Here is a 27,877-nt window from a genome sequence, read left to right on the forward strand (position 1 = left end):
TACCATGGGTACATGACCTGTCATACCGTTTAATGAATGTTAAACGTGTTGCTTCTTTAAATTACAAAACAAAAATTGGCTATAAGAAGTAACCAGTTGTTTCACTGAAGATGAGTAAAGTTAAATCTCAACATTTTAGTTCATGCGGCAATTTATCAATTTATAAGTAAATAGAACAGCCATTAGATTCTAATTCGCAATAAATATTGGCATTTAGATTATGATTGGCAGTGATTGCTACTCTAAATGCACGGGTGCTACGTAATAGCTACCAGTATCGGAATGATAATAAATTGATATATAAACTGTTTAACGCACGTGCACTAGCGAAGGAATTTAATATCTGCCATAATTGATGCTTTTAGCACAGCCAAAATGCTTTAATTATCTAAAAAATAAAAAAATAATAAGGGTGAAACCTGAAAGGTTCGCCTAGTAGCATTAGCTAAAACCAGCTAATGATTAGCAAATACATAAAATGTAAATTTCTGATTTTCATTTACATGTACTTAAAAATCAAAAAAACTGGCAACGCTAAATACCTAGCTTGATTTTACATAGAAATGTAGTATAACTAAAACAGAACGGTCTATTCAGTGTCGTATAGCGTCCCTATACGACACTGGGTCTATTAAGAATAAGAGCTAATGGCGTTAGGAAACTAGTTCAAAAGACAACAACTCTGAACTTGTTCATAGCGAAATTAGCATCAAATTATCGTGCCGTGTTAAATCTTTATTACGCAAGAATACCGTTATACAAACTATGATATATATGCCGTCAGTCGATTTTTTGGATAAAAGCATATCTTTTATATTTCTGTATTAAAGCTTTCAGATGTGCAACAGTGAGAAACTCTACATAGATATTAGAAAGTTAGCTCACAGATGAGGCTTCGCTTCTCAAATACATTTTTTCTGAATTTACTTGTTACACAAAAATGAACTATATGACAGCTGTGCCAGCTGTTGGCATTGTTTTGTTTACATTGCATTGTTTTTGAAACGCTTTGGAAACTAGGATTTGATAGCTAACTCATATTTCAAAATACAAATGAAAGCTATGTAAATACTGTATAGGTAAGTTCAATACCACCATGATTCAAAATTTGAGCGAATGATGTATTGTGCGCTATGAAACAGGAGAAAGACACTAATAATGATACACATCTTCGGATCCAGCATTAAACCATTCAATAGATGATAGGTGGGACGGTCATAAAATAGCAAAATCAAACATTTCTTTATCATTAGTAATATCTCTATAGTTAATGTATCTATCATTTGTAGAAAATATTTTCAAACAGTACAAAATTTACCTGCATCAACAAAGAGAGATGGTAGGAAAAAGAAAAGTGCACAAAACAATTATAAAAATCTAAATAGCTGGCATAACCTATTTCATCTTTCGCAATGATTGTTTCAGTAGCCTATCAAAGTCATCCTCGCTAGTAGTTGGACCTCTACGAGGAGCCCACTCTTCTTTCACAGCCTGACAACCATCTACAAACACAGGAAACCTCAGAAATACAAAACGATATATCAAAGGAGATGCGTGGTTGCTGCATGTATTACTCATTTCTTGCTGCAAACAGCAAGGAATGAGTAATACATGAGAAGCAAAAAGCATTTTAAAATTAATCCGATACCATCAAACCTCTGATTGAACGCCACCTCTATTTGATGGCCACCTTTATTTGAACGCCACCTCCATTTGAACACCACATCTATTTGAGGGCCACTATAGAAAACCGGTTAAAAAATAGAGCGCCATCTTTCAATCGAATGCCGCCTTTATTTGACTGTCCCTTTGACATTCTTTGATCTTTACAAACCCATAATGGCATCCATAAAAAATGTCCACAAAATCGTACTGATAATGACGTGACTCAGTTATATCAATAACAGTTCTTTCGTTGTTTCTTTCGTGTCGAAGTCGGTTTTCCAAGTCCAAAGCTTTTTGGTTTTTTCGTTAAAACTTCAAAACAACACGACAGAAATAATTATTAACTCTCTCCGGCTAATAGTAGTTCTTTGTTTAACGCGGTCTTGATAGTTTGAAGTATGTGGAAAACGGTTTAAATTTACAATGATATGTGAATGACTAGTTTTAGGCTAAATGTTAAGCTTAGCACCGATGCGGCTAAAAGTTTATTATCCTTTGTGCATAATGCAACTAGTAAGTTTTGCTCGGCTAAAAAAATGTTAGTACGTTAATATCGACTAGTTCAGTAATGCAGAAGAGTTGAAATCAGAAAACATTGTGGAAAATATGAAACAGTCAGAAAATAAAATCGTTCCAAACAAAAGCAACAATCAGAACGCAACTAGCTGAGCAAACGATGCAACTATTTTTGTTGATATCAATTTTTTTTGCATGTATTATAAGTATGATTTGTTTGTCACTTGTTCTTGAATATAAATTTGTAGCAGTTGATCGATTATAATTATATAACTTATAAATTGGCAGATTTATAGCATATTATTTGACAGCATCATCGCGGTTACATAAAGCTTACGATAGATCAACACTTATAACTTTCTTCTATTGCACATGAAAAGGTAGTTTTGGTTGCCAACTGTAGGAAACATATCAACAAGTGCTTTCATACAGCATTGGTAAATATAGTGATAAAATAAAAGTATGCCATTAAATTCAGAAATAAAATATAAAGCTCCAACAAATTGCAAAGCAGGGCACAAGACTGTAATACCATCGTAAATTAATTGCAAGCAATAGATATCAACTAGTGGAGATATTTCGGTAACGATGCATCTTAGGTCGGTACAACGCGCATTCAACGCATGCGCAACAGACATACAAGGCACTTGTATGTCCGTATCAATGTATCACTTGTATGTATGTATCAACTAGTAGAGATATTTCAGCAGAGATATTTCTAATCTACGGCGGTCTCGCGATGGCGGCGATGAACTGTTCGTTTCTGTGCTTTTAAGAGCTTGTAATCACATTTCCACATATTTTGCTACAACACAGCAGAGTAAGACATGGTAAATCTTTTAATACCAAATAACTGTAATGTGAATTTTGTTGCAAGTCAACCTTTAATACTGTAATATTAATGTGTTAACAGTGTCACGTTGTGGCGCATGCTACTTAATTACTTTGATTACTTAATTACGCACATCAATTACTTGTGTCGGCGTTGTATTCACAATGTTTGTGCGTTGCAAGTGCCTTGTATGTCCGTTGCGTATGCATTGTATGCGCGTTGTACCGACCTAAGATGCACCGTTAACAATATTTCTTAGCTTCCCAATGCATATATATATTTAGAGATCTGTGGCAAGTTGGAGTTAAGCTAGCAGATTTCTTGTATCTAAAAGGGTTAATGTTTCTCCACCCGAAGCTGAATGTAAAATATAGGCAACATTCGCTTCACCTGTAAAAGGGTCAAATTAATCTTCCCAAATTTCTGACGAGTTACGTAAAAAATACAACGCCAACCTCTATTTGAAAGGCACCTCCAAATATGGGTGCCTTTCAAATAGAGGTTGAAAGACACCTCTATTGACCCACCCACCATTTGACCATTGACTGCCACTATAGGGGAGTGGTTGAAAAATAGAGCACCATGGCGTTTAAAGAAATGTCATATTAGTTACTCACCTAAATCTGCATAATCTGTGGAGCAGAAATTTCTTCTTCCACCAAAGCCAAGGTTGAATTTCGGACCATAAACATCGTTACCCTCTGAACAATAATAAACAGAAAAAAGTTTTCATTTAGTTTTATAAAAATATAACTGTGCACAGATACGTAGTTTACAGTAATATTAGCAGTACCCCAACAGATATTACATTTACCAGGTTGAGCGAAGAGCAAGAATAAGAAGACCACCTTAAACAGGGTAAATTCCAGCTGATGCTACAATTACTCACTTTCTATGGCGGCATAGGCGTCAGCCTTGGAATAAAATGTGACAAAACCATAATTCTCGGCTTCATCCCGCAGACGTGTCTTAACACTTTCAATTTCTCCAAATCCAGCAAACCTCTTTCTAAGATCCGCTTTGCTGTAGTTGACATCGATGCCACCGACATAAACTACTCGCCGCTCTGCCATGGCTTTTGCGTGTGCTGCTTCCTCTTCCTTACGCCTGCATGCGGCGAATTCAGCAGAACTGGGCGATGGTGAGCTGCAAAAAAGCATACAAAACTCAAAGCACTCACAAGTATAATCTAGTTATTGATAGTCGATTTAAGTTTCAAGTGTTCACCCTAGTTGCTTCTTATTTTTAACAGAAAAACAGCAGAAATACATCAACTCATCACTGTTTTGACAGGTAAACTAGAAACCAAACAATTTTATATCAGCCTCATATTGATTAGATTAGCCAGCAGACCGCACTTAAATACATTTAAAAATGTCTATTGGCGCAAGTTTTTAAATTCGATTTGAATAACAGGAATCTCGCAGTTAGCCTTAAAAATATTGCCATCTCTCTTGCCACACATAGGAGAAAGACTGAGGTGAAAGGTTATTTCTACTACAGATAGACACCATTCTTATTATGTATGGTAAAGATATATTTTTGTTTTACTACATATTTTAGACAAATATGTTTTTATTATTTTTCCTTTGCAACGTAGACCTTGCTATCTAGAAGAAATCGATGCAAATTGACATTAAAAGCTTGTGCTTCCCTAACTTGTAACCGTAGCCATAGACTTTAAACTGAGTGAAAATGATAAAAAAATGAGAACAATTGTCGATATAAACCAATAATACTAGTTGCTGTACAGTCATTAGATTAAAAAGGAAAGTCTAGTTTTATTTCTTGTTGAGGGGCCAAATGAGTGAGTTTGGAGAGAAATTGGAACGAATTATGCAATTTATAGGTATTTTACTGCTTGTATAACAGAATCGTTCCTAAAACGGATTTATGTTGTAGGAAAGGCTACTGTATCTACTTCAATGACTACAATCCAGAATACCAGCACAGCATTGTGAAGAATTAGGAGAAAGCTCACCGACTAGAGGAGGTCGAATCCGTAGAGGAACTTATAGACCTGTGTCTTTTCCTGTGCATATGGGACAACTCGTGGTGTCTTCCTCGACTTGATCGAGAGTGATTTGATGACCTGCTAACAAGAAAGTGGAATTACTATACATTGTTTTTATATTTGAAAAAAATTGGGAGTCACTGACGTATGTTTTAAGACGTAAATTTATGCATCGTCAATTAAGGTATTGTTGTCGTACTTGTGTTTTTTACTGTGTCGCCGGACAGATCTCCGCCTTTGTTTTTTCGTATAAGACGACGAGCGACGACGATGGCTACCTCTTGAGGAACTACATGAACTGCAGCTGCTGTCAGAACTTTCTGAGTCATAACTGCTTGAACTGGATGATGATCTACCAGAACTCGGACTTCTTCTATATCTGCGTTTTCTGGGTCGCCCTCTGCAAGAACCAAGAAATTCTAACAATTGCAAAAGTAAAGAAAAAAGGATACACAAGGTCCGAAGGACAATGGCAACAATCCCCTACTTGAATGTGACCACGAGCACATCAGCAAACTTTTATCTTTCCCACGAAACAGTATGATAATCCTGATTTGTAACAGCAAAGTATGGCCAACCAAGAAAATATTACAGCAGTGCCCTACCTGTTTGGAAGAACATATGCTTTTGGTAATTCTACTTGTTTTGCCTCCACTTTAACAGAGGGGTTAGAGACTTTAACCTTTGGCGCTTCAGCACTACAACTACAACAACCAACCGTGTACTGGTGAGCATTCTAAGTCAGTCTAAGACGAGAGCTCAACAAAGAGACAAACATCGCTATCTATAAAGCAACAGATACTCACCGGCACTCTACATGAGCCGCGCTGGAAGGAGCTTGCATAGGACTAGAAGTTTGAGCTATATATTCTGAAAAACACATATTTTGCTAAAACAAGAGAATAATAGTAATAGGTGAACGATATTAAATTGATGTGTCAAAGATCAAAGAGAGCAACTCGGAGACTTTACCAGGTATTTTGTTGATTAGTGATGTTAGTTCAGCTTTGATATTTCTATCTGGGAGATGCTTGCAATAGTAATCATGATCTGTAATGCAACAGCAAAATATTAATAGGCTATAAAGAAAACTTGCCCACTATAGCAATAGCCAAATTTTTACAAAACAAACTCACTAGTAAACCATCCAAAACTAGTATCTACATCATCTAAATCATCCATCGGTAGTATCTACCGAGAAGACGGAGATTAAAATTTATAATGATGTAAGAGAGAAAGTTTAAGAAGCATATTGGTATACATAAAAAAGAGATGAGCGCACCTAGCACGATAGCGTGTACCAGCTCTTCCATGCTATGCCTAAATGCTTTCACTTCCACCTCTGCCATCACAGAATTTGAATGCGATTCCCTCAGCACTTTCTGTGATGCTTTGTTGTAGAGGGTGTTGGGAGGCTGTTGAAGGGGCAGAGGCATGGCTTTGAGTGTGTCCAACGGGATCGGTGCACTAGATGTTCGGCGCAATGGAGCATCCAGTCTCTTTATCTCCTTATCCTTGGCAGTAGTTGGGTGGGCGGTACCAACAGGGATGAGTTTTGGAAAGGGCTTCAAAGAAGCTGTAGCCGTCTGCATAAGTCTTGGGTCTTTGGTAGATTTGTCTTCTGAGGACTGAGGCAACTTACTACAGCTCTTGGAGGACTTAATGCCCGACGAAGTAGTCAGTCCAGTTTTGAGATACTTTTCATTGCTAACTCTGCCTGATACATCAAATCCTAGTTTCCGAATGGTGGGGTTTGAGGTAGACACAACTGGCTCCGGACTGGCTGCTGGAACTGCTGTAACAGCAAGGCCGCGACTTCGCCGATAGTCATCTAATGTAAGCGGCCGGGGTTTAGCTTTCACAGGAGATGCAACCTTCTCTTTGAGTGGTGACTGTTTCGTGACTGCTAAAATATAAGAGAAAAGGATGTGACCCACTAGGACAGATAAGGTGGGATGACTGTCAACAATCTGACACGGAGAAAATAATCCTCACCTCCTTCGAACTCACGAAATAGTGCCTCCAAGTCTTCAGCCTCGATACCATCAATGTCTACAAAAGAATGGAGATACATATCTGAACAAGGTGCTGTCTACTCTTCTGCATATGAGCTCAAAAATACTCAGCTTGCAAGTGGACACACATTCATACAGGAATGACTAAACGGTCTATCATTGTAACACTATACAACGCTTTCCAATCCCTACCATCTCCTGTTTTATTTGTGTCACATATGCTTACCAAACAATGAAAAATCACCCTCTTCCAATTTGGTTGAAACAGCCTCGTCTGAAATCGAATGTTCTAGCCCATTAGAAGTCATATTGTAAAGCTGATCGAGTTCCACTATCATCCTTTCAGAGTTGTGCCTCACTCTGTTGCCCGTATCTTTCTGTAATGCTGGCTGTAATAAGTCCACATAACTATTCTGTAGCAGCCAATATAAAAACAGCTCAGGATTTCCTTCATGCTCCTTTCAAATTGCGTAACACACCCAAGTGCTATGTAACTTATATTAGACAAGCCAGACTTAGAATGCATAATCCTGACCATTCTCAGTACAAGATATGATCAGTAATGAAAAACTAAGTCATTAAGAACGAGACAAAAACGATGGCTTTCCAAAAGTTAGTATTACAGTGGAGATATCATCATAATACAGTAGACCCTCACCATACGATTTGAATTCGTTCCAGTGTTGACATCGTAAGTTGAAAATGTGGTATAGAAGGGTGTAGAAACCTATAGTAATTACCTAATGCAAACACCCCCTGGTAACAAAACATTTAAATTTTATATACATTTTATGTACATATTAAAAATTGCTAACAAAATAATATGTTAACCTTAGTAACTATAGTTACCTACAGTAACTCTAATGTATTTAGTGGTTATGATCAGCAAAAAAATGTAACATTATAATGTGTTATGTGCAGTATGTACCATAGGGAGTTGATGGGTTTCTTACCTTCGAGGCAGATGTAAAATATAAACGTTGAATTTAACTTAAATGAATTTAAAATAAAAACTAAACACATACTTAAAGCAGTTTTAGTACTGAATGGCGAAAAATTTTGTGTAGAGGGCGAAAAAACATCGTGTTCTACATTGTAAGGCAAAAAATCGTAAAATAGGGACATCTTAACCCGAGGGCACACTGTAATAGGCAGCCAATAGTTGTTATCAATCATAAACGCACTACTCCGAGGAAATTCTCAGAACAGGTTTCTAAAAGCCATGGTAGAACTTTTCAAGGCAAAGCCCACACAGCGGTGCAAATATGATGTCTTACAAGTACTCAACACACGAGCTGTCACTGAATGATATAGTTGACATAACTCTAGACGCAAACTTAACGACATGTCATGTAATTACTTCCACTGTTGGACAACATTTCCAAAAAAATAGTAGTTAAAAAGCATCGTAACAAATGCCAGTTGACAAAAACAATGTTCAGACAGATACCAGTTCTATGGTGCTTCAGCCAAATCACTTTTATACCAACCGAGAAGAATTTACAACTGTGTATTCAAGAGTTGACATAAGTTTTTTTAATATACCATATTAAATAGTCCTACTGGTTCTTACACAACTTTTAACTAGCAGAAATGTGTAACACTAAGTCTTTATGTAAGAGAGAGAACAGATGAGGTGAATGTTTAGGACTTCAAATATGATATCATGAATATTTTATTTTACAACTAATAAACGATATAATAATAATACCCATCCATGAAATCAATTTCATTATCATGTGTTTGAAGCCTTGATATAACAATGCTTAGTAGCTGGCCCAACAAACGCAGAAGCTCGTTGCAACTACGCAGTGTGTACAATAATAATTATAATCAAAACATCAAGTTTTAGAGTTGTCTGCACAATTTTAGAAAGGTATCTTTATCGTTAAATAAAATAGTCATCTTTTACAGTAGATTTGGACAAATTAGAAGTAATATGTTGCTATTATTCTATTAGTGATTCTTGGAATAAAGCACCTTGTATTAAATGAGGTAAGAAAGTTTCCGCTCAAGTCTACATCTTTTCCAGAAATGGTCACATAACAGACAAGTTTTCTCATAAATATATGCCAGAAACCTTGTAAAACTCCAAGTTTTTTATTACCTCTCAAACTTAGTTATTCATTGCCTGATGTTTATTTTCTTCAATGGGATGCTTCTAAATGATCAGAAGACAGTTTTAGTCTACTTATATTAGTTTCCCTATTTACTAAGATGGCTAAATTTGGCTGTCAAATTCATAAAATTTTTCAATTTTTCATTCAGAGTTAGCAAAAATTCTGTCGAGCATTTTAAAGAAAAAAAGATTCTCGAGTTACCATCAGATGAGCTGGTATGTGGAAATTTATGTTGATTGTACATGTTTAATTTGCATTAGTTTTAAAAGATAAGCTTTCAAGGAAGTTAACTGTATGCCATTAATATGCAATCATTTGGGTGTTTTGTAAAAAGTCATGAGTATAAAAATAAATATACAACAGCATTTGAACTTTGCAAAAGACAAAGTATGGAAGCAAATCTAGAATTGGGCTTGACACAAACCGGAATATAAAGAAATTATTAATGCGTATGGTGTGTACAATTCTTGTGGCATGCCACTAAAGTTCGTTGAAATAGCATGGCAAAAGGTAATCATAATTTAACAGTGTATTGAGTGAACTGTCTAGTGAGCTTTAAAAGAAGTTTCAAAATAACTCCAACTTGCAAGTGGATAGTTGGATCAAAAACAAAAAATGAGAGTTTTTGGTACCAAAAAATACAAGTTTGTATTTTGCGGTTGCTTTGGCAAAATATCGTGTGAGGATATTGTGAGAAATGAGCATGTGATGCAAACAAATCATGTCACATTTAGTTTTATTAGCATCAGAAATGCAAACGAAATGTGGAAGTGGCTGTACTGAAGAGAAGCGTCTCTTTGCATAGTCTTAATGCAATTACATTACCAACCTGCTTGAAGACCTGTGAAAGATTATGGGGTGAACCAAAGGTGGTTAACCTGCTTGGGCAATCAAGACCATTCAGTTCATCAATGCTCTCCACATCAATAATTCTAGTGTCATCTGCTTGGCTAGAACCAAGATACATTCAATGGTTATGAATGCGAATGTCTAAACTCTTTGTTCAAAGCCCTTTCATCACTAATAATTCCTAAAGCATCCTAAAACTCTCCGTATCCCATACATTATCTATTTAGATTTTCATTTTTGCATTGTTGACAAAACAATTGTAGTTTATGACAAAACAAAGACAGAGTAAACAAGTAAACAAATATAAAATGTTATGCAAAACGAGCTAAATTCCATGTGGCAGATAGATCCCATGCCTCATCAGGATTTGTTCTTATGTCAAAAAACTTAGGAGATATTAAATGGGTACATAATAAGAAATGTCAAATAATACCTATTCTCTCCAAGCTCATCGAATATATCGCAATGCATAGATTCAGCACCAAGAAAGACATCGTCAAAAAGTCCCGTGAATCCGTTTGTCATCAGCATGTCATTAAAAGCTACCTCAGATCGTGGTCGCACTCTTGGAGAAGTAAATACTTCAAATCCTGGTTTAAAATCCATAGTCTCCATCGCATAAGATTGAGAGCATTCCTTCTAAAATCAACATGCATATTTCGTAAAAGGATTCATCCGAACGAACTATGTGATCGATTTTGATTAAAATACAGGCTACATACGCTAAAAAATTACTCCTTCGATATATATTGCACTAGAATAACATGAATGAATATTATGTACTGCTGACAAAACGGATATAGACCAAAATACTCCTAGCAGCAAAGGCCGTTCAAGATATTCGGTTTTGCTGCATTTTCTTATTCATGCCACTGACAGTATAAAGTTGCTGATATTGGGGGAATACTATAAGCAATTAAAAACAAAACAGATTAAAGCAAGTTTGACTGCAGCATTTCATAGTAAAATGGATCATATATAAATCTTTCGTTGAATGCGCTTCGAAACAATAAAATACGGAGAATCTCCGAAAAGCAAAAATACACGCTTACCAGCCACGCGATTCATTCATTCCACAAGCTGTAGCGTGGTCTCTGACCTATATCCTGAGGAAATGACGTTTAAACCGCTCAGCTACCGTAGCAACCATTTGCGAAGTAGCGCAAGGATATGCGAATAATTCTAATATACAATTTCACGCATTAAAATGATTTTTGAAAAATATGAAAATTATTTTGTTTATAGATATTGTTAGACAATTTATCTGTTTGTGGTAAATAATTTACAATACAATCATTTGTTAATTGAGATAATTTGACGCTGCGTTATGTTTTCCACAACTGTCACACGATGATTTTGTAAACAACGTATTTTGTACAACGTTAATGCCATTATTAGCTAATGAATGATCGACTAATAGCTGTCTTTTGTCTGATGAAGTGAATTTAAAAGAATGGTTTGAGGCGCTAAATTTATTCATTTAAACAAGAAGAGTGGGCTATATCTTACTGTATTCTAAGTTGGTTGACTTAACTGGTAACGGTAGTAATGAGTTTGCTATAAACGCCAGAAAATGATTTTGTAACGGTGTTCTTGAAGTATAGTGATCCAATTCGTTGATGTATACGGTAGTAACTTCTGCAATAACTATAAGATAATATTTGCATGTTTTCAAGTGCTCCTTGAGAGCTACTCGTACGCACAACACCATTACTTCATAGTTTATATATCCGAGGCTTACACGATCGCAACGTTGAAATAGTTAGAACAGTTACTTTTATGCGTTGAAAATACGCCGACTTGATTTACAAATTAATTATATGCACTAGCTTCTAAAATATTAATGATTTAAGCTCAAGCTAGCACTACGATTGGAGCTGACCTAATCTAGTAGTAATTAGGTACGCATATGACTTACAGACTTTCTAGGTTATATGTAAAAGTTGGTAGTAATATCTTTTGACTTAACTGTACATTAGATATGATAGGCAAACTTACTTGTTATAGTGCTACATGAACTTAACTGTAAACATGTTGCTTGTTAGATGTTACAATCTTTGTAACTTTATAAGTAGAAAAACCAAACAGAGCACTGGATCCACAATGGGCAGAGTAGGCTATAAGCAAGATAAACGTAGGTTTAAACTAAAATTGATTTGATTTTTCACAAATTTATATCGATTTTAGTTCAAAGTCATGTTGATCAATTTTATAGCTGAAACAGTGAATATGCTGCCATATTTTATTGTTAATTCAAGTACTGTGACAACAAAACTACAGAGTTCTCAGATCAGTGACAAAAAGGAATGATGACATTTATATTTTACCTTGTGGTTATTTTGCTCCTTGCTTGTCACCATAGCCTTCTGTAATTTGTACTCTGTTTTTCTTTTGCCTTTCATAATGATTAGTCCAGTTGTATATTGGTAGAGTGTTAATAAGGAGCGTGTTCTCTAAACTAATTCATGTAAAGTCAAACAATTTGCAATCTACTTGTTTAAGTACTGACTCTATCTTCGTTTCTTAAATGCCGGTGTGCTAGTCGCTCTCTATCTTCTCAGCCAAGTGTCATAGCGTCTAGTAAGTCAAACTTGATGTGAGTAAACTTTCTTTGTTTACAAGTGATTGCAACTGCTGGATTATGTAAGCTATTGTCGGAGTTATATACGAAAGCCTAAAGACAGAAGAACTTCAAGCAATTATCATTCCTTAGCTATTAAAACTGGCATTTATTCACATAATCCTTTACAGTATTAAACAATACATGTGGTTATTCCTCAACTCCTGTATTATTATTGTTTGATAGCGTTATGAAGGCTCCTGTCTCTGACAGTTCAGACGCCTCAGTCATGGAGGTTGTCAGAGCAAGAAAAGTATGTACTGTGCCTCAGCAACTTTTAAAAAGCTATGAGCTTCCAGCTCTTCGTAACTCCAGAACAGTGCCTAAGCGTTATGAAGAAACCAAGCCAGTAAAGGTTCAAAATTTCACTCATCAAAGAATAATGGGTAGGCTAGAATAATAATGTCTATAGTGCAAATTTTAACACAGCAGAGATAGCACATTTAATACTTTTTTCTCAGATATTGATCAGTCTTGCACTTTGATTGGCACCCTAGATAATATCACGCAAAAAATATGCCTTGCAACAAAGATTATTCACCATGGGACTGCTAATCAGAACTGCTTGTATTTTTTCAGCAGCCTATATATGCAGCCTTTATTCTCTTATGTATATACAATGTATATATATCTATTTCTAATAAACACTGTTTCAACATTTGTAATGTTATGTAATCTATTTTCATAGCCAGTATTATGGTCTTTTGTGTCAACTTGGTAACTTAGTCAAACTATTTAGAGACATTTACAGGTTAAGCTGTTACTTCAGATTTACCTGTTAGTATGCAGCATTCAAGGTAGTTGATGTGCTTGTTAATTTTATGATCGTGAAAAGCTACACTGTCTCTTGCAGACCTTGGAGAGCTGATCAATCGACAGACGAGAGAAGAAAGTGTCAAACTTCAGCAAGTGGCAGTAGAAAAGGCAGTTGCTGAAACGTGGGAGGCAGCCAAAGAACTTAAGATACAAGCGGTTCGTGAGGCTTTAGATGAAGCCAAAGTTCAACACGAAAAACAGCTCCAACAACTCCGACAACAGCATGAGCGATCCATAACGGTTGGTTCTTTGACAAAAATCTTTTTCTGTTTGACTGTGGTCTTAGCTGGTGCATTGAATAAGCCTAGTTTTTACTACTGTGATTCATCGTAATCTTGTAAAGCTAATAGCGGAAAGCTGTGCCGCTGTTTAGGATTATCTTACTGAATTAAGAAAGTGTTATAAAATCAGATTTGACACAGATGCTCTAGAATGCTTTGGTTTAAAAACCTTCACCAGCTTCTGCTAGCTAATCGGTAATCAGGTAAATTACCATTGTTTCACAGTACATAGACTCCTCTTCATAAGCCTGTCATCATCAATGGAGTCTAAATACTCAGTGTCTCCTAGTATGGTGTCTACCTTCTTAACAGCTCTCTCGCGTGCTCATCCATCAGTTGATTAAGCTCGCTGGTGACAGATAGAAGTATAGAATTTTACAGTGTACTCTTATATTTGTTACATGGCTGGTCAAGCAACAGCAAAAAAATGGTAAATCATTTTAAAACACAAGTCGGACTTGGAAATGTAAATCCAACAGCTTAATCGAGTTTTAAAAAGTTATTAATCACTTATGATAAATTTTAAAAGTGAATTGAAAAAAAACGTTTAATTACCCTTTGTGAAATTTTGGCATTTGCAGGAAAAAACCTTAGCTGTACAAACAAAGATGCAGAACAAAATGAGAGAGATGATAGAAGCAGAAAAGATTCAAGCAGCTGCCGAACTAAAAGCAACTGTAGAGCAGGTGATCATGGTTTATGGTAGTTGATTGTTTGTCGGATAAGGCGGAATAATTCTGTTAGGGCCCATGACAGTATTCAAATCTATACTATTGTGGTGTTGATATAATGCATTTCACCAGCTGCTGATTAGGCAACTCTCTTTTGAACACGTACTGTAAATATTAGTAGGTTTGTTGGATGCACTCTGCATGTAGCTGTAATGATGTTTCTTGTACGAAACACCTCCACTGCGATGCTGATGTTAGGATCAACAAGTAAGATGACGCACTTATTGAATGCTGTGCGCTATGGAAGCCCTAAAATATTGGTGATCCTATGTATGTGCTTAGTTTACTTAACTTATTTGTTACGTGTATTTATTCCTTCAATGAAGACTTATCGGGCAAATGAGTCTATTTATATAACGTAGGCATCCTCTAGAATGGCTAAATTTATTTAAAATTTCAACATTTTGTCTATACTTTAAGAACATTTGTTGCTGTTGTTTATGTATTTTAAAGCAAAAAATTGTAAATTTATCATTAGACGAGTTTAAAATATATATTTAGAAGTTTACTAGACACAATTGCGAGATGCACTAGTAGCTTCATAATAGTCCTGCTGAATAGGTAAATACCCTTATTCTATGTCCACATTTGTTTCAAAAAATTGATATGAATTCTTAATTCAAGGCACTTGCATTATACATGCTGTATATTACTCTGGGTGAAGGTCAAAGAAAAGTGTTCTCTCGAGCTTCAAGAGGCGGTAGAATCTGCCAGAATACAAGAACTGAAAGTTGCAGAACAAGAGAGGAAACAACTCCTGCAGTAAGCCAAATTACATGTTATGCACTGCTGTACTAGCTTTTTCTGAAGAAAAGAATTAAGTTGTTAATAATAATGATAATAACGTTAGCAAATAAGTGAACTTTAAAATGCAATGTAGCTGTAGGTGATCTTTCTAATACACATATTTGTATGGATATGCTCTGTACAGATCTCAACTCAGACTTGTACATAAGAGCTGTATACACGGCAGCATGTATAATTGTATATCATACGAGAGTCACTTCATTTTATGTATAAATTTATAAATGTTATTGCTACACATGACCTCAAACTAAGCATTAAAAATCTATTACATCAAAGCTACCGAGTCATGTGATGTTCAAAACAACAGTTAGTAGAATTTTATTATTCTGTTCTTGATTATTCAATTATTCTGGAATGTTCTAGAAATGCAAAGCAATCAAATGAATGAAATTGTAAACACTCTGCTCATTAGAGAAGCTGCTGAGAAACTGGCGAAAACCAGAGAAGCACTAGCCACAGAACAAGATCTCGCCCTCGCTGCTTTTGACAAAAAGAAAGAAAATGAAAAGGCTGCAGCTGTTTTGAAAGCTCAAACAGCAGAGAAAGAAGTCGGGGCTGCAGCCGTTGCTGCTGTGCAGCGACAACACGTAGTAGAGATTGAAAAGTTGGAGAAGGCTATTATCTCAGTTCACAAGAAAGTGGAAAAGAAGGAGAAGGAAGTGGCGAGGGTGCAAACGAAGCGTGAGCAGCTTTATGATGAACTGATCAAGGTGCAGGCTAATTACCAAGAGTTCATAGACAGACACCCCATGTTTGACCCTGGTCAGTCTAGATATCTTTTACTTGATGTAGAGTCCAACCCAAATGTTGTTAACCCGCGCAATGATGTCCCTAGTACAACACACAGCTGAAGTTAATCATATCGATCTCAAATCTTACTTGTCCTTTTAGCCGGCCAATGATACTCCGTGTAAGAATATTTTTAAATCATGTTGTTTAGTCATTTATGAGTTCTTGATAAATGCATGTACTGAATGTTTAAATTCATAAAACAAAAATCTGATTCACATTTATGACCCTCTGTTCGGTTTGTTTCTACTAATTGTGCTATTGAATGGTTTTTGGTGCTTTGACTTGAGTATTTGTTGAACAAGCATAATATTTTCCTGATTGTCATTCTCCTTTTATGGCTGTGTATGGATTGCAGTGCATTATAAACTAGGTCAATTTTTTTCTGGAGGTTTTATACAATCGATTTACCTGCTTCTTTTGAAGAACCATAATTTATGTTTTCTTTTCTTTTGTTATTTGTTGAATGGTATAAACAAAATATATGTTTGATATGAGTCAATTGTATCGCAGCCAATAATAATCTCAGATATAATAACGAAAGCTAATATGACGTACTCCATTTTATTCAACTATTTAAGCCTCTTCTTCTGTTTACTCACAAGAATTAACATCCTGCTGCTAACCAGTTGTTCTAAACTCCATTTTACAACCAACTCTAATATATACATATGACAACATTTTATATTCTCCATTACTAGTACTGACTGCAAAATCCAATTTACCAAACATTTTGCTTCAAAAATTATTATGTGAGTGCGTGTGATGTTTTATCGAGTTTAATTCATAGGTGAAGCATAAAAAATAACAAAAAGTACAAACAAAGCAAAATGAACTATTCGATAGTATCAGTTTGAATAACAATAACCCCACGAATGACATTTCACTAAAATATACCAAAGATAGCACTAAAAACATAAACGAAAACTATACCGGAATAGTATCAACAATAGTGACAGCGGAAGACATTTCACTGTCACTAAGTTTGGTATGCATGAACCATCCAACTCGGTGCTGCTGTCTCACAGTCTGATAGCGAGCTGGTCTATGGTGAAGATTTGTGATCTTTACGAATGTCAAACTTTGCCGAATTAAATTCAACAGGAAGAAAATAATTGTAGGATGAAAGTTATCGCCTTATTATACTAAGCTAAAGCTGTAGATCTGTTCTCTATATATCTGTGTCTCTAAAACATGAAATAGCTGACTGGGGTAGCATTACTCAAAGTAAAAAAAATCAAATAATACTATTAATGATACCTTAGGTGGTTCTGGAATCTGGATATAAAAATGAGTTTGCTAATCTGCTTGCTAATCAGATGTAGTTGTTACAAATCCAGTTTCAGGATCATTCAATTTTTGATTGTTTATAACATCTGGGTTTCTAGTTATAATTAGGTTGATATTGAGCAAGTATTGAGTACTTTAAAATAATACCTATTGTGGCATAATTTTAGGAACACGTAGATTTTATTATGCGGCAGTGTTCATCAGTTCAATGATCAATGATATACAGCCCCCCTGTGGGGGCTGTATATCATTGATCAGTTTGACAATGTATGGATTTGCATTTTAGATACAGAACAAAATAGGTGAGAGTTGTTGACTGGTTGTTTCCTTCGAAATGGACTCTATTTTTATGATAATGAATGTTGAAAATAATGAATTTGAAAACATGCCATAATAAAGATATTGCTGAATTCTGAAGTTCTCAGATGCAGAAATTTTTTTGTTATCTCGGAGCTGATTTACTCTTGGAATTGAGACCGCTACTTGGGTAATTAGTAGTGCAATTATACATGTACGAATGTGGTGAACCGGGTTAGGCGAAATTTATAAACAAACTATTTCGGCATAAATGACGACCAATGAAATGTCAGTAAAATTATTTAGACAAGTAAATGATTGAGGAGTAGCTGCCAAGCAAAATTAAAACTGAAATGATGTTATTTTTTCTTGGTTTCTTTAAAGTATAGAATAGGATTTACTCTAATGATTGACTACACATCCAGAGTAAATTGCCAACCCCAACCAAAAGTTTGTGCCCCCACATTGACCTACATGCCATCAAATGTCTCCTAGAACTTCTTCTCTGTTTTGTACGTCGACCATTGAACGTTTGTTCGTAGCTCCTTTTTTATAAAGCTGTTGGTCTCTTCCAATGAAGAGAAGAACACTGCCTACATTTTTTTACAATATCTCCCATCAAAATTCCTGGGAATCTTGTATCAAAACATGATTGTTTCTGGTTTAACAATAAGCGGTCTAAACGTCATTTATGCCAAAATAGAGTGTTTATAAATTTTACCGACAGTTATAAGTAGTTACCGTATAAGACTGATAACCACTAAAATTTTAATAGCCTACTACGTTGTCATAAGCAAAGTGGTTTGCGGCGATGTGTTGTGATAGGCTAAAATGATAGGAAGGAATTCGTCTCAGCTCCATATCCGTTGTCGCATTTGGTGACGCTCAGGTTATTCACGATGAACAGCGTATCTGATATTCGCTGATCTAATTGAAAGAGCTTGCAAACCTGAGTGTAAGATTATAAGATTCTATGTTGTACTCAGTTGCAAATAATATCTATTAGGGCTGGTTGATATATTAAATGCAAAATTGGAATATTAATACTCAACATTTTTTAATCATCTAATTTATATAGGTCTTGCAATTTATAAGAGTACAGTGAACGTTTGTGCCAAATTATGAACGTAAGACATACGTAATGCATGCTGCAAATTTGGTGAAATTTCTTGATTTGGTGATTTTCTTCAACTCTGATTCGTCGTGTTTTGTCTTGACTGGTAAAATCGAATATTATTACTGGCAAAATCTAATATTATTACAATATATCTAGTGTGCGTATGTCATTAGTGAGCAACGTAACAATAAAAATAATCGGTGTAGATGAAGTATAGTGCAATCAAAACTACATTTATGAGCTTCAATGCATATGAAGCCAATAACTATTACTATAACTAAAAGATGAACACTGAATTCAGATGCACAAATGTATTATGTATTTTAAGCAAATTTATACGTTCAATTGAGCCAATGTAAACGCGTATTCAATAGAAAAGCACCTATTAAAAAAGTTGGTTTTTCTCACATCGGGCTTTGGAAGCCCCAAAATTCCAGAGCGTACACATCAAGCTCGTACTACATATGCATTTAGATGTGTGGTAGACTGATGCTCTTTAGTTGAAGTATATCAAAAGTTGATTTGTATGGAGATTACGATTGCATTACAGCTCACACTATTTAATTGACTATGAAGTATACGACAATAGCCAGAATCAGACTTCTGAACAAAATGGTGGCCCTTTTAGGCCATTGGGGACAGCGCTGGCTTAGTTTTACAGATGGTAGTCCAAGTTGAAGATCTCAAATAAGAGCTGTAGGCTGCAGAGCAACAGAGGCTATGACTGTCTCATGCTCGGGCCTGTGCCTTTTTACAGGCTACCACCGAAATTGCCATGGAGATGGGGGGCATCTGTGATGTTGCTCCTCAGCTTGGCAAGGGCTGGCTATGGCAGGGATAAAAGTCATACCTCTATTTGCGTTGTTTGCTTGGCTACCTTTGGCGGCGCCTCTGCGAAGACCGGCTGCGACGAGAGGAGGCCTCGGTTTGGCAGGCTGTAGTCTTTGAATGCTCCTGTAGCATGTGATCCTTTAGCACCTCGTGTGATGGAACACTGGAAACTGCAATGGAGACAGCACGATGATGAAGACGCTCATGTTTTTTTATTCCAAAGGCTACTCATTTTGTAAGAGCGCTCCATGCAGTGCAGCATCATTGTTGCCAGTTTTCGATCTAACTCTGCCAGGCCAGTTTTTGGTCCAATTCAGCTCGGTCAGTTTTCAGTCCGACACTGTGGGGCCAGTCTTCGATCCAATTCAGTTGGTCCCTTTTCGGCCAAAATCAACTCTGATAGAACTTTTAAGGGGTTGGGATTATACGTTGTTAGAATTATACATATTTTTACTTTTATCTGTTAATTTTGTTCCCTACGATGCTTAATGGATTGTGAATCTTTCATGTTTTGTTAGTAATTTTCTTGTTGTAAGTGAATACCGAATGATCTCATACATCTGTAATGAAGTAATTATTTTGAACCTTATTGGTTGCTATCCACCATCTGCTCTTCATGACTATCTGCCCTGCAAAGTCGAATGAAAGCATTCCTAAATGCTTCTTGTGATTCGGCAAACATGTAACTCTACACTGCACTGGTCATCAACCAAAAAAGATCATCTTGTTTTTAAAGGTTGACTTGCAACCAAATTCACATTACAGTTATTTGGTATCAAAAGATTCACCATGTTTTACTCTGCTGTGTTGTAGTTGCAACATATGTGGAAATGTGATTAAAAGCTCAAAAACGAACAGTTAATTGCCGCCATCATGAAACCACCGTAGATTGGAATCAATTTATTTCATGACTCTTAGTCAAACGATTTGGTTATTGTTTTGACACGGAATGTTCTCAAGTGAATTAAAAGGCCAATAAAAGGCTCAATATAAAACTTCTCGTAGCACTAGTTTATGAGAAAACTTTGGGTTTTTTCCGAAGAGCCCTTAACAATTATAGATGCTGGCTAGTTTACAGTTTTGTTTCGGCTTAGTCTAATTGTCTAGTCGTAATCTGATCATGTGACACAAACTTCCTGCCAAACAGCGCGAATAATCTGTGAAGCCTTTTTCAAATATCACAGGTGACCAACATGTTTGTCATGTTATTAGAGGATGATATGCACTCCTTTGAGCTAAGGTTAAAAAATTAAACGAATTTTTACAGTGAGTTTTGAGATATCAGTCCTCAAAATGACAGCATTGCAATGATGATGAAACAGACGCGTAATGACAATAGACATAGTTTTATTGAATGCGTGAAGTATATTTGTGAAAATATTTCGACGAATGAGGTTGCATGAAAGTGTAAACAGAAGCCATCTTGTTCAGCTATGTCTCATTTGAGCCGCTTTGAAAACGGATTCTAATCTACGGCAGTTTCGTGATGGCTGCGCTAAACTGTTCGTTTTCAGCTTTTAAGAGCTTGTAGTCACATTTCCACATATTTTGTACCTACAGCACAACAGAGTAAGACATGGTGAATCTTTTGATACCAAATAACTGTAAAGTGAATTTCGTTGCAAGTTAACCTTTAAATTTGAATTTTAACCTCCATCTTTGTTTGAATTTGGCTGTAATAGGATCTCTCTCTCTCTCTCTCTCTCTCTCTCTCTCTCTCTCTCTATGCAATCCCTCTCTTTAGAGTAAGATGTCTGCTTGCTTTATTGATGTGTTTGGTGTGTTTTAAGATGGCTCCGTAGTCCGATCGTTGCTCTGCATTGACGATTGCAATATGGACATTGGTAGTCATCATTCATCAAAGTATCAGATGAGCTAAGCCGCACTTTTCGTGCTGCCCTGAGCTCTTCTCTGTGACGCATATTTTCATTTTCAAGTATCTTCACCCCTTTATGAGTTACAGTTCTCCATCCAGTTCTTCTCGTGGCATTCCATTCCCAGGTTTCACATCTGATGTGACAACACTTCAAGCTATCTTTGAGACAGTCTTTATAGCGCTTTCTTTGTCCCCCCTGTGACCTCTTCCCATTTTCTAGTTCGGCATACAGAATCTGTTTTGGTAGTCTGCAGTCTGGCATTCTAACCAAGTGTCCAGCCCAACGAAGTCTGTTCTTAACGATCATACTTTCAAGGCTGGACATCTTAGCTTGTTGATACACACTATTGTTAGTGCGTTTGTCAGACCATTTGATCATTAGTAGTTCTCTCATTTTCCTAATGTGATAGTTCTCCAGAACCTTGACGTCAGTGCTGTAAGTAGCCCACGTTTCTGAGGCATACAGTAGTGTGGGGACAATTACTGCCTTGTACACTTTTAGCTTGGTGTCGACTTGCAAGACTGGATTTTCAAACACTCTTTGTCTCAGTTTGCTGTATGCTATGCTAGCTCCTTGCAGTCTTCTCTCTATCTCCTTCCCTAGGTCGGCCTTGGAGGAGAGATTACTACCTAGGTATACAAAGTCATCTACAGGGCAAAGTGGTTCGCCTCCGGCAACAATGCGTGGAGTGACTATGTTTTTTCCAGGTTTCGGCTGGCACAATACTTGAGTTTTCTTTGCATTCAGCTTGAGTTCAAGAGCCCTGCAAGCATTTTCAAAAGCTGTCATGACTTCGTGAAGATGTTCTTCTGTATGAGCCACGAGAGCATTGTCATCAGCATATTGGAGCTCAAGAACACTTTGTTTCGAAGTTAGAGTTTTAGCCCGAAGTCTCTGCAAGTTGAACAGATCGCCTTTTCGATAGTTCAATGTGATACCTTCAGAGAGTTCTTGTTTCACAAGGTGCAGTACAGCACACAAGTAGATAGAAAACAGCGTTGGCGCAATCACGCAGCCTTGTTTCACCCCAGTTTTTACTCCAAAAGGATCCGTTTGTTGGCCATCCACCAAAACTGATGCGTGCATCTCATCATGCAGAAGCTGCACAATAGCCACAAATTTGGGAGGGCAGCCGATTTTCTCAAGTACTTTGTATAGAGATTGTCTGTCAACAGTGTCGAAAGCCTTGGTAAGGTCTATGAAGGCCATGTTAAGGTCCTTGTTCTGTTCTCGGCATTTTTCCTGGATCTGTCTAGCAGCAAATATCATATCTACTGTACCCCTGCCAGGCCTAAAACCACACTGCGTCTCTGGAAGAATTTTTTCTGCAACACTGGAGAGTCTATAGGACAGAATTCTAGCTAGAATCTTCCCCGTTATTGACAAGAGGGATATCCCCCTGTAGTTCCCACACATCGTCCTATCTCCTTTTTTGAAGATGGTAACAATCAGTGCATCACGTAATTCATCAGGTATTTTCTCAGTTGTCCACACAAGTGTAAAAAGGCAGTGCAGTTTCTTGGTAAGTTTAGTTCCACCATGCTTGAAAACTTCTGCAGGTATTCCATCAGCGCCAGCAGCCTTCCCACTCTTCATTGCTCGAATGGCGGATTTCGTCTCGACTAGTGTTGGCTCTTCTCCTAGCTGCAGATGGGTTGGCAGCTGTGGGACTTTCTGCAGGACTGGATCAGCTACAGTGGATGTTTGGTTCAAAAGATTTGAAAAGTGTTCTTTCCAGCAATCTCTGATGGCATCTTTGTCTTTATGGAGCACACCATTCTTGTCTCGAACTAGTACAGAGCCATGTGACAGAGGACCGTACAGTTTTCGTGTCTCTGCAAAGAAATCCCTTGTCTTATTCTGATCCGCCAAGCTCTGAAGCTCCTCTGCCTTTTGTGTCCACCATTCATTCTGCATCCTTCGAACTCGTCGCTGCACATCTGTTCGTATGCTGTGGTATGCCTTCTGTTTCTCCTTGTTTCTAAGATCATTTTGCCAGGCTGCAAATTTAGATCGTTTTTTATTTATAAGTTGTTCTATTTCTAGGTCATTCTCATCAAACCAGTCTTGGTGGTGCCTTTTCGCTTTGCCTAATACCTCCTCGCATATCTCAGTGATACAGCTCTTTAGATTTGTCCAAGTCGAGTTGACATTTTGGTCATAGGTTTCAGCTGATAGTCTCTCATTGATTTTTGTTTGAAAGTCTTTTTTCACATCCGGTTTATTGAATAGATTCACGTTGTACTTTGGCCTTGCTGTCCGTTTAGCTCTTCTCTGTTTGGGCTGTAGAGTGAAACTCAGCAGAGTTTTCACCAATCTGTGATCCGTCCAGCAGCTATCTGTTGAGTTGATCACTTTGGTTACTCTTAAATCTGCCAAGTCCCGCTGTTTGGTGATTATATAGTCTATCAAGTGCCAGTGACCGCAGCGAGGGTGCCTCCAGGTTGTTTTCCTTCTATTCTTCTGTCTGAACAGGGAGTTTGTAATCACAAGGTTAAGTTCTGCACATTTGGTGAGAAGCATGAGACCATTGCCATTCATACTGCCAATTCCCTCTTTGCCGATGACGTCCTTCCATGTCGTGCTGTCCGTACCAACTCTTGCATTAAAGTCTCCAAGAAGCACAACCTTGTCGGCTCTAGGAATATGTGATACAGTGTCATCAAGAGCTGAATAGAATAGCTCTTTATCCTCTTGCTCGGCCATCAGAGTCGGAGCATAGGCACTGATCAGTGTTGCTTTCCTGTTCTTACTGATGTTTAGTTGTAAGGTCATCAGTCGATCTGAAATGCCGACAGGAAGATGGTCCATGTGCTTAACAAGCTCATTTTTAACAGCGAAACCTACCCCATACAGCCTATGATCTTTAGCATCTCTCCCTTTCCAATAGAATGTATAACCACCTCCCACTTCTGTCATCTGGCCCTCATCAGCAAGTCTTGTCTCCTGTAGTGCAGCAATATCAATATCATGTCTTCTGAGCTCACGTGCCACAAAAGCTGTGCGACGGTCAGGTCGATCACTACGCTGATTGTCCATGAGCGTGCGTACATTCCATGTTGCTAGTGTAATCTGTTGATTTCTACCGCAAATAAGGTGAACCATCTGGACGCGGTAATCCAGCCAGGTGAGAAAAGGAACAGACCATGTATAGGACACCTTTTCTAGTCCTTTCCTCGGATTGAGGTGAGCAGGGCGGTCCCTAAAAAGGGCTGCTCAGGCGTGAAAGCAACTACCGAACATCTCTCCTGTTCCATTCAAGAGACGAGCGACTGATAAACTTCCACCGCCTGCGTGCTGGTTGGGAGCTGAGGACTCCCAGGTTTCACTACCCTGTCCCCGTTGCCACCTTCCAATCGCCGCAGGGCTTGGTTGGTTGGTTTGGTGCAAGCAGAAAGCTGTGCGTGGATTTAAGTGGTTCTTCTGATGCACTGCAGAGATCCACTAACTTGGCTAGTCATACTCTGATCCAATGGCAAGAAGACCTAGACAATTGGGAGTATGACAAGTTGCAGTACGCGGCCGTTGATCTGCAAGAGATTCTTTCGCCCTTTCCAACTGGTGTTTTTGCTGTCGGGATAGTACATGCCCGAATGTAATAGGATAGTGCATTGTTTAAAGGTTGACTGGCAACAAAATTCACATTACCGTTATATGATATGAAAAGATTCACCATGTCTTACTCTGTTGCGTTGTAGGTGCAAAATATGTGGAAAGGTGATTACAAGCTCTCAAAAGCCCAAAAACGAACAGAAAATCGCAGCCACACGAGACCGCCGTAGTTTGGATTCGCTTTCCAAAACGGCTCAAATGTGATGTAGTTGTGAGAGATGGTTTCTGTTTACACTTTCTTGCAACCTTATTCGTCGAAATAGTTTCACAAATATACTTCACGCATTCAATAAAACTATGTCTATTGTTCTTACGCGTCTGTTTTATTGTCATCGTAATGCTGTCACTTTTAGCAGTGATATCTTATAACTTACCGTAAAAATTCGTTAAAATTTTTAAGCTTAGCTCGAGGGCGTACATATCATTGTCTGATAATCATGACGAGCCTGTTGGTCACCTGTGATAATCGAAAAGTGCTGCAGAAATTATTTTCGAAGTATTGGGTCATATGATCAAATTACGACTTGACGATTAGATAATGCCGAAACAAAACTGTTAAGTAGCGAGCATCTATATTTGATACGGGGTGTTCGGTAAAACCCAAAGTGTTTGTCATACACTAGTGCTACGATATGTTTTATATTGAACTTTGTATTGGCCTTTCAATTCTCGTGAGAACATCATGTGACAAGACAATAACCAAACTGTAATGACTATGTCAGATAAATAAACAGATTCCAATCTACGGCGGCTTTTCGTTTTTGAGTTTTTAAGAGCTTGTAATCACATTTCCACATATTTGGCACCTACAACACAACGGAGTAAGACATGGTGAATCTTTTGATACCAAATAACTGTAATGTGAATTTTGTTGCCAGTCAACCTTTAATATTAGTTCATAAAAATTTTTTTATAATTTGTTTGTGAAACCATTATAAAAATAAACTTTTTATAATCCTGCATGATAATGTCGAGTTACATTTATCAAATAATCAATCTTGCAATGCTGTATCTGTGCAATCAGTTTGTATGTCACCATGAGTTGTCTTCTCTATTTTGTGACAACTCCTTTTGACATTTTAGTGGGATGTGATACTGAATCGTTTCAGCAACGCGCTATGTACTGTTGTGACCATTAAATTGTAAATAAAACCCCAATACCTTTTGACGGTTAGCAATTTGTTGCAGATTAGAATTTAAACAGTCTGCATGGATTAAAAATATTTATTTAATATCCTCTCTTTACTCTAGATATTTCAACTCATGTTTTACATTATCTGCCATCTATCTAAATAGTTCTGAAAGTATCTAATTGGTCTGTTTGTTGACTGTTTGAGTTCAAATTTGTACTTGCATATTTCTATGTTATATTATTTTTGTGTTGTTATAGCTATTACAGTTCTTTATTATTAATTTATTATATCTCATGTTTTTAGTCTAAGATGTTTAGTTAATTAATTGCTAGTTTTTTGTCAATATGGGTATAGAGCTAATACCATCCTAAAACTTGCTTTTATAAGCGCAAATGCTTCTCTCCGAATTGTTGTACAAGTGTTGCTTTTCCATAATCACCATAAGTTGTTTGTCTTTCACAGTATATTTAGCAGGAAAATTAAACGACACATAATAGAACAACATACATCATTTCTGCTTAATTCAATAGAAGAAGGAATGATAAAATGAATATATACAATATATGATATATATATGATACAATAAATGAAATACATGAAATATTAGTTTTGTTGTTATTGTCAATCCCTGCAGATCGACTGCAATATCTGTTTGGGTAAGAGCACTGTCACGCAAACAACGGCTCTTTGATTCTGGCTAAGAGTGTCTGAGCCTAGTAGTAAAGAAACCTTGACAGCGGGAGGCATCCTTAGTAAGAACCATTGACTATTAAGAATTCATTTGGTTTTGCAGTTTCCTGACAAGTGTTCACAGGTCAGCCCTTTAGACCGCTAGGCCAACATTGTTATTGTTTGCTCAGAGGTTCAGATTGGCAACAGGCATGTGTTTGCTAACTTGCCCATACATTTTATTGCTGCATTGCATATCGTAAGGCTCCCAAGCTAATTCCTAGATAGTTTAGAGCTCACTAAGATATAAGTAATGGAAATTTAGTCAGTTAATTCATAAAAAGATATGTTTGGCCCCTTCAGTATATACTAAATAAAATATTCTTATTAGTGTTTTATATGTTGTGAACAGTTGGTATGAAAGCTTCATAGATTCCTAGATTTATAGATTCCTAGAACATGCTACCAATTCTTTATCATCTAGCAGCAAAATGAATAGACATAGGAATCCTGTTGTTGCTTTTGCGTGAAGCTTTTTGTTAATTCACAATATTGGTCGAACCAAAGGTAGTTATTGTAAAACCTCTAATTAAACGCCACCTTTATTTAAACACCACCTCCATTTGATCGCCACTATAAGAGAAAGATTGGAAAATGAAGTGCTACTCTTTAATTGAATGCCACCTTCATTTGAATGCCGCTATGACATCCTTTGATCTTTACGAACCCATAATAGCCAGTGATAGGTAGAAAAGTGTTCACGGAATCCTTTCGATAATGGCTCGGTTACATCAATAACAATTAATTATTCCGTTGTTTCTGTTCGTATCGAAGTAGTTTTCCAATTCCAAAGCTTTTTGTTTTTTCGTTAAAACTTTAAAAGCAGCAACATAAACATAGTCTATAGCTCTATCAGGCTAATAGTAGTTCCTTGTTTAACAGGGTCTTGATACTTCGACATATGTGAAAAATGATTTAAATTTACGAATGATATAT

The 27,877-nt window shown here is 36.9% G+C and overlaps 2 protein-coding genes across 2 annotated transcripts; one reads left to right on the top strand and one right to left on the bottom strand.

The window, feature by feature from the left end:
* Nucleotides 1–1,115: 1,115 nt before the first annotated feature.
* Nucleotides 1,116–11,075, bottom strand: LOC137393752 (peroxisome proliferator-activated receptor gamma coactivator-related protein 1-like). The gene is made up of 14 exons (XM_068080440.1): nt 11,064–11,075; nt 10,445–10,650; nt 9,992–10,112; nt 7,269–7,431; nt 7,023–7,079; nt 6,310–6,933; nt 6,000–6,077; nt 5,834–5,897; nt 5,633–5,731; nt 5,227–5,427; nt 4,995–5,105; nt 3,903–4,159; nt 3,631–3,714; nt 1,116–1,502 (listed from the first exon to the last, which is right to left on the bottom strand). The coding sequence occupies exons 2-14, from the start codon at nt 10,624–10,626 to the stop codon at nt 1,396–1,398; spliced, it is 2,148 nt and encodes a 715-aa protein (XP_067936541.1). The 5' UTR covers nt 10,627–10,650; nt 11,064–11,075; the 3' UTR covers nt 1,116–1,395.
* A 1,245-nt stretch (nt 11,076–12,320) lies between these two features.
* Nucleotides 12,321–16,608, top strand: LOC137393827 (uncharacterized protein C6orf163-like). The gene is made up of 5 exons (XM_068080536.1): nt 12,321–13,017; nt 13,485–13,687; nt 14,310–14,414; nt 15,124–15,221; nt 15,679–16,608. The coding sequence occupies exons 1-5, from the start codon at nt 12,822–12,824 to the stop codon at nt 16,115–16,117; spliced, it is 1,041 nt and encodes a 346-aa protein (XP_067936637.1). The 5' UTR covers nt 12,321–12,821; the 3' UTR covers nt 16,118–16,608.
* The last annotated feature ends 11,269 nt before the right edge of the window (nt 16,609–27,877 follow it).

Source organism: Watersipora subatra, chromosome 4 (genome assembly GCF_963576615.1).
Source record: "Watersipora subatra chromosome 4, tzWatSuba1.1, whole genome shotgun sequence".
NCBI classification, from domain to species: domain Eukaryota; kingdom Metazoa; phylum Bryozoa; class Gymnolaemata; order Cheilostomatida; family Watersiporidae; genus Watersipora; species Watersipora subatra.